Source organism: Notothenia coriiceps, unplaced genomic scaffold, assembly GCF_000735185.1.
Source record: "Notothenia coriiceps isolate Sejong01 unplaced genomic scaffold, NC01 NC01_scaffold00037250, whole genome shotgun sequence".
Lineage (NCBI taxonomy): Eukaryota > Metazoa > Chordata > Actinopteri > Perciformes > Nototheniidae > Notothenia > Notothenia coriiceps.
The window spans coordinates 11992676-12000728 of record NW_011369951.1 but is presented as its reverse complement, the minus strand read 5'-3'; the positions used below and the strand labels follow the sequence as shown (position 1 = coordinate 12000728).

The 8053-nt window shown below is 38.9% G+C and overlaps 2 protein-coding genes across 2 annotated transcripts in view; one reads left to right on the top strand and one right to left on the bottom strand.

The window, feature by feature from the left end:
• Nucleotides 1-1417, top strand: part of rars2 (arginyl-tRNA synthetase 2, mitochondrial) — an 11710-nt gene extending 10293 nt beyond the window's left edge. Inside the window, exons 16-17 of the mRNA XM_010796726.1 lie at nt 982-989; nt 1197-1417. Of these exons, the coding sequence (XP_010795028.1) occupies nt 982-989; nt 1197-1311 (123 nt within the window). The 3' untranslated portion in view covers nt 1312-1417. The remainder of the gene's footprint in view (nt 1-981; nt 990-1196) is intronic.
• Nucleotides 1418-2881: 1464 nt separating this feature from the next.
• The window catches only part of slc35a1 (solute carrier family 35 member A1), a 22407-nt gene continuing 17235 nt past the window's right edge, over nt 2882-8053 (bottom strand). Inside the window, exons 4-7 of the mRNA XM_010796725.1 lie at nt 5135-5201; nt 4697-4873; nt 4472-4606; nt 2882-3608 (exon numbers count right to left, since the gene is read on the bottom strand). Of these exons, the coding sequence (XP_010795027.1) occupies nt 3475-3608; nt 4472-4606; nt 4697-4873; nt 5135-5201 (513 nt within the window). The 3' untranslated portion in view covers nt 2882-3474. The remainder of the gene's footprint in view (nt 3609-4471; nt 4607-4696; nt 4874-5134; nt 5202-8053) is intronic.

Below are 8053 nucleotides of genomic sequence, written 5' to 3'. Positions count from 1 at the left end.
GTGTGCCTTGGCAGTCTAAGCCATTCAAAGCTTTATAAACCAGCAGCAGTATTTTGAAATCTATTCTTTGACACACAGGAAGCCAGTGTAAAGACTTCAGAATAGGAGTGATGTGATCCACTTTCTTAGTGTTAGTGAGGACTCGAGCAGCAGCGTTCTGAATCAGCTGCAGCTTTCTAATAGATGTTTTAGTGAGACCTGTGAAGACACCATTACAGTAGTCCAGTCTACTGAAGATAAAAGCAAATCCTGCTGTGACATTAGTCTTTTAATCCTAGATATGTTCTTTAGGTGATAGTAGGCTGATTTAGTAACTGTTTTAATGTGACTGTTGAAACTCAGGTCAGAGTCCATGACTACACCTAGTCTTTATCTGTTGTTTTGAACATTGCAGACTGAAGCTCAGCGCTAACTTTTATACGTTCTGCCTTGGCTCCAAAAACCATTACCTCAGTTTTATCTTTGTTTAATTGGAGAAAGTTCTGACACATCCAGTCATTGATTTGTTCAGTGTTTGAATTGGAGCATAGTCTCCTGGTAAAATGGTTACGTCATCCGCATAGCTGTGGTCACTTATTTTGTAGTTTTTCATTATCTGAGACAGTGGTAGCTTTAGGGTTGTATGTAACGTTATACACAGTTAGTGCATCACTACCTACAGTAGATGGCAGTTGGCACGCCCTCAGCTTAGAATAACAGAAAGGATCAAAGAAGAAGCCCTTCAATGTTTGACGTAACTGTAATATGAATATTTGAACAGAAAAAGACAGGCCATCTATTGTAGTACAACCACCACTTAAAAAAAAAACGGACCTTTCCAAATTAAAAAACATTGAGATAATTGATATAGTTACCATAATCTGTGACAGGTTTACAGAGTATTCATACTGGTACATGCAGGGAACAACTGAGGCTAACAGTCAATATTTACATTTTCTATGTTCATTTTCTGCTTCTAAATGCATTTGCTGTATATTACAGATGGTTATGTTTGTAGTATATATTATAATATATGTATTGCTGAAAATGCAACTTTCAGATCATGATTAGAAAATAAAACTATTCAGGTGAACAGGTCTGTATCATGGAGACGAAAGACGAATAACCTGGATACTAAATTCTGTCACTTAACAATACTGCGTGCAAAACGCCCTCAATTGCAAAAAGGAAAACCAATATTTATTTAACTAATCAAGAGTCATCTTATGTTCTAAATGTCAACAGGCGAGGTTGCGACTGTTCAGCGGAGCGGGCTCAGTCCTGGCCGGCGGGATGAGGATCCTGGGAATCACACCGGTGGATAAAATGTGAAGCTACATTATCAGTGTTCATTTAACAACTGAGGTGCCACACTGCCTTTAGTTCATTATTACTGTACATAAAAGGCCTTTTTATTTAAATAAAAATCATCAGAAGATCTGGTCTCACATTTTTTTCACACATTTCATGATCATTAGATTACTTTGAGCTGCCTTTTTTTATTCAAAAGGACAATTTCAGTGTGATCAACCATGAAGATATGAAACTAGCTAAATTCAAGCCAACATTTTTACATACAGAAATTCGTTTTTATTTTTATTTTACTTCTTGATGTTTTCACATGTAAATATATCCAATATGTATATATGACCCAATATGTATGTATGTTCATTTCACTTCATTTCTTATTTTATAGTTATTTTAATTGTATTAATCTGTGCGAATCCTTGATTTTTCATCCTTACCCTGTTGCTGTTAAACTGCTGAACTTCCCCACGGGGATTAAAAAAGGTCCATCTTATCTTAATAGATTTGATTGGCCGAGGTGCATTTGAAAACCCGCTCGCAGTTAGATACACACGGCATCTAGTGCACGTCTGTCCGATCCCTCCTCTGTTGCTCTCCCTGAGGTTTCTCCCATGTTCCCCTTTAAACTGTCGGTTTTCTCTGGAAGTGTTTCCTTGTACGATGTGAGGGTCTAAGGACAGAGGGTGTCGTTTTTCTCATACTGATATTCTGAACAATCTGTGCTGTTGTATTAGCTGTAAAGTGTCTCTACTGTAGGCTATTTTTATTATATGTACAGCACTTTGGCTCGACCAAAAATCGTTTATAAATGTGCTATATAAATAAAACTTGATTTGATTTGAACCAGTCTGGCTGCTGCCTCTGAATGTGTGTCAGAGCTCGTATGGCGTGAGATGAAAAGAGCCTGGATCAGAACTTTAATCGTCCTGATGTTTTGAAGGATGTATTTGCAGGAGTGGGTCGTGCAGCGATGTTGGCAGTAAAGGACTGTCTTCTTATTAAGTGTAACTGATGTTGTAAAGCACTTTGAATGACCTCTGTGTCTGAAAATGTGCTCTAGAAATAAACGCACCTTACCTGGCTTACACCAGACTCCTTGCCTTTCGAGCAGATGAAACAGACAAGCGAAGCAGGCTACACCCCGGTGACTCTATTTGATTGTTGATGACAGCTGGAAATACCCTTGATAAAAGTATAACAGGTTAGGTAATACATCTCAGCTCCCTTTGTTCTCATTAACTGCTTTGTGCAACTTGTGCAATGGTGAGTGGTACAACTGGTTCAGCCGAGTCCTACATAGGAAAATATGTAGCATCTGGTTTGACCTAAAAAGATCTCTGGGAAATACTTAATCTCAGGCACAATTATTTGTTGTGTGTCTGTTAGTTAAGCCAACATGATAAAATACAAATAATTTCATAGATACAGCATCACAAAGTGCAGAATCTAAAAGTTGATCTAAGACCTCTCAAACAGCTTCAACAGAAACTGAACGTTATATAAACTGATAGTCGTTATTATCAATTCTATCCATTAAGAGTTAATTGGTAGGATTTCTTACATGCTGAGCACAAAAAGCAGCCGTCCTTTTCACCACTATTTCCATCCAGTTTTAATAAAAGCTTTAAAATGACTTTCAAAACAGAATGCGACACAGATGTGATACAAAAAGATACTAAAGAGATGATGTTATAAACATAATCACACATGCAGTCGGTCGTCATCATTTCAAGTATGTTTTCCCGTGAGTCGGGCAAATTCAGATTTAGCACTATGTGATATGGCCATAGACATTTCACAGTGTAAAACAGACAAATTACTGATTGACAAAAAAACCTTCCAGGATATGGAGTTGTTACATTTATACGCCTCCTAAAACAGATATATTGAGGCATCACAATATTAGTAACAAAGTCCTGTCAATGCTTATCGCATCAGCATGGCTAAAGATTTTTTTAAAGACTTTGATGATTGCCTCAGATTATTTACAGAAATTAAAAGCAGCCAGTTTATGGTCAAATGTGTGTTTTTCTACATATCAACTGAAACATAACTGACGGACTGAACATAAAGACAACTCAACTGAGTGTTCATTTGCAGGTTAACAGAAGTGGATCCCAAATCTCCAAAGAGCTCTTTAGGTCTCTAGAGAGACCCCCCCCCCATCAGCAGGAGAGACTCGGCGGCTCAAACATTGATCAGTTTCTGTTTGGATTCTGAGTCCGAGTCCTGCCGGGTCGTCTTCATTGCCTCCGACTTCGGCAGTCCGTACAGATAGATGGAAACACACACTAGGAGGGCCCCAGCGGCGAAGGGGATCGCTGCACAAGAGGGAAAGAAAAGCAAAATGAGACATTCATATAAGTCAGAAAGACATAATGACACTTCCATGACACTCGAGGACACCGTACAGTTTGTTAAACATGCTAAGAGGCAACAGAGCATGATACAAACACAAACAGGAAATCATGGAGGAGACAATCAAAGTGGACACAAATGAAACACATGATGGGGAGCACTTCAGGGAGCAGGCTGATTTGAACAGGTGGGATGATTGCAGTGAAAATGCAGCTTTTTTTCTTTAAAGGCGAAACACTAACAGATATAGATTGACGAAGATTATTCTGTTAAAAATGGGAATTTAGGAATACATTTTTTCCAATGAATATGGATTTGTTTGACTCTAGGACACTCTGGGCTTTTTGGAAATGTTTTAGTGTCAAACTCAATTTCATCGCGGGCAACATTAGCATTAAGGTTGCACTCAAAGGGGCCGGTTGTAACTTTATGACTACATAAATATACATATAATATATTTAAAATAATGTATTATATTACATTATTGCCCCTGCATTGGATTATTATTGGATAGGGTAATAACTTTATAATTAACTACGTCTGAAAGCAGAAGTCTAGGGCAAATAATTGCAAGTCTCTTCAGTGCACATGTCACAAAATGAGATGCATTGTGGGACATGTAGTTTATGGGCAACGTTACTTCTGTAAAGCGGCATGTAACCGTATAATAAACTTATTTTATTCTTTGCAAGCTCTTGCAATACCTTGAGTTTGACACCCCTGTTTTAAACCAATGTGGAGCACCAACTACTGGACTCTAATTCTCAGTACTGGTACTACCCTGATCATTAGTTCACCAACACTTATGTTTGAGATATTAACGTACTTATATGCAGTCCAAACAATAGGACAGACGCCACAGTCGACAGGACGATGGCGGCCGCAGCCGAGAAGCCCTTCATGATGTTGTCTGTGTACTTCACCACCACCGACGTGTACAGACCACCTACACTGGCCAAGACTGGAGGCAAAAAAGAGCAGTGTCAGCTAAAATACTGTGGGAAAAAAGTGAAATCGAATAGAAATGATCCTCGGTTTAAGTCGTACTTACGCACTACAAAGCACACCCAGTGCGTATAACCGAAGAAGAAGCCGTTCTCCATGACATTATTACCGTCGTTCAGGAAAACACCGATCAGGGTGATCACAATACCAGACAGGTACATCTGGATGTTTCTCACCCACAGGGAAGTATCGGAGCTCTTTAACACCTTCTCAAAGTACACGCCTTTAGCAGAAAGGGACACAAAACTACAAGTGAATACTCAAAAATCTCAAATTACAGTAAGACGAGACGACATATCTGAAACCTCAATGACAGCCATTCCATTTTAGCAACACCTGAGGAAAGAAATATTTCAGGACAGCAGCAGGTGTTCATTTTGGCAGTGTTTTAGTATTTGTATTTAGGGTGGTAGCTAAATAAATATTGGATATAATAGGTAAAAGGACCACAAACAATTTCCACAGAATCCTTTGACAGTTTTACCTGCAAATCCCGAACAAAGGACAGCAATGGCGATGGCGACAAACCCAACAAAAGGATTTTGCTCCACCTGAAAAACAAAGGCATGAGACCACAGACAGGAGGTCAATTACTACCTGCATTTTCAGTAGAACCAGCCAATAAAAACCACAATGCATGACCATCACGTCACGAGTCACAGGATATGTTTACCGAGTCACACTTATCAAAATATATAATTATGTCCTACCTTCAGGGTTGGATTAAGGAAGTACTTTCAGTCTATCTAAATTATAAAAAATAAGAGATGTGCTCAAATAATGATATATAAAGTAATTTCATGTTATTGCCTATCTAAAGTTATTATTAATAAGTCTTTTCTGTTTTCTCTCTTTTTATTTTAGAGTCAAGTTTTCTTAGTTATCCTTATTTAATTTGCCTTGTGTTGTTACATGTTGTATTAGACACAACGTTTTCAAAAAGAGACACCAGTATGGTTGTATAATTTAAATTGTAACTTAATTAGCACCAGACACTTTTTATGCTGCTATGGACAATCTTGCACTAATGTACATTCTCAAAATATTGAAGGGACTGTTATTTTGTATATATTGATTGTTGTGTTTTTATTTAGGTCTTAATGTGTGCACATGTAAAAATTAATGCTGTCAAAATTATCGCGTTAACGGCGGCAATTCATTTTTTGAATTAATTGCGTTAAAATATTTAACGCATTTAACGCATGCGCAGAATGCCCGCCCATATTAGTCCCACCCAGTGGTAGCGCCAGGGTATGGGCTGGGGGTAGGCTACAGCCATACCAAGAAATGGCTTAGCCCCACCATGAAAAATGATGTAAAGTAAAGCAAAATAAGAAGTCCGCGCAACTCGCGCCAAGGAATTGCACAGATAGCAGTTAGTAAGATTGATTCCAGTACCACTTGTCTGGAAATACCGGAGACTAGAAACGGTGTTTGAAAACTTTTGTCACGTAAGTGATCGTCTCTCTCATATAACGAACATTCCTCCTTGATAATGGTCTTCTGCCAATCAAGAACTCAATGATAAACGCGTGTTGTTGTTGCAGGAAGTCCCGACGGAGAATACTTTGCTGTAGTACATCTCTATACATCGGATACAAATTACGTGTTTGATAGAAATCAACACGTAATGAATAAGACCCCACGGATTAGGATGATTTGATAGGTGTGTGGGGCTGGTCTTTCATTTTGACACCACAGAACAATGTTATAATAAACATACCATACATACATACATAACATACATACATACATACATACATACCATACATGACATACATACATACATACATACAATACTGTATGGATCATCCACTTCTTTCATTTATCTTGTCCATTCCCACAACAGATACACATAAAGAAATGGCATATTTGGACATATTTCAAATGGTGATTAATCAGATTAATTAATTTTAAGGTATTGATTAATCTGAGATTAAAAATTGTCAATCGTTTGACAGCCCTAGTAAAAATGCAATAACAAGAAACCACCATGGAATAGTACCCTTAGAACTAGATGCTGTACATATGCACAACATATTACAATTATAGTTATTATACAGTTATTTATATATTAGATATATGAGAGAAACAGAATATTTTGATCTCATCTGTACATGTATCACACAAAACAACTGGAAGATCTGACAATATAACGTTAACTTTGTGCCCCCCACGCACCGAAACTTAGTGCCTTCTCCAATCTCCAAATGGACGAGATGAGGGAGACACACCACCACATCCGCGCAGAGCAATGAAGACGGAGAAGCCACTGCAAGGAGGCGCGGGGATTGACGAGAACGGGATTCAGCAGAGTGACCAATGCAAACAGAGCGCCGTCACGGCAAATCTGCAACTAGATGAAGAGTACACCCTCACCACCACGCGCAACCATTAACACAAGTTAGTTCATAAAACAAATGCAATATAACTATGGACTTTCTACAAAAACATTATTAGAACGGGGAAAGAGGGATGAGCTACCTCATAGTCAAGCAACAAACACACTAATACGTCAGCTACTGCACATACTTAACATTAGACTAAATATATAACCACCCGTATAAGACCCTTCTCCATGACAAGCCTACACATTAAGGAACTTTCACGATAATGTGCCCAATATAATGATGTCTGACAATTCCTTTCGAAAAAAAACACTAGTGCCACAACACATGGGGTTGCAAGCTACTCAAACCCTCCCGCAACCCAACCAAAGTGACTTCCCATTGTTTGTAAATCAAAGCAAAAACAAGAACCCATTACACATATGGATCTTCATTTCTCCTGAATTAAACTTGACAAAATACTCTCCACTGTGTGAAGAGCTCTCTGCAAAGACGTCGCAGCAACCCATGCCGCCTTACGTTAATCGTTTGAGAATGCTTCGCCGCCTCACTCACGAGTCAGATCCAAAATGCAAAAAATGCTCTGCATGAAGCTGATTGGCGGAAATATTCTCAAGCCCACACCTCACCTTGACACCAGGTAATCAGTCAAACTGTTCTACTGCACTGCGCACCACGCAACCCGTAACTTGGCCTGCTGTGCGTCCTCAGCGTTGTGTCTCCCTGTATACCTACCCTGTTGGCGCCCGCACCTAGAATAGAAAAAGTGTATATAGATCTCCTATACATTGTACGCAGACGCATAGAATGATTACTCTCCTCCCTGAAACTCAGCCTAAATACATACGAGGCATCTAAGGGAGACATCTTGCAAGAACACTATGAAATGTGATAGGACAAAAAAACGACACATCAACAACGTGTGTCGAACCACGATGGCCAAAGCAAAAGTGAACTCGCATCTAGCTGAATTCTGCAGAGTAAAAACAACCGAAAGACATCATAACACTAACCAACCGTCTAGATGAATTATAGCCCATCAACAAGCTCCAGCC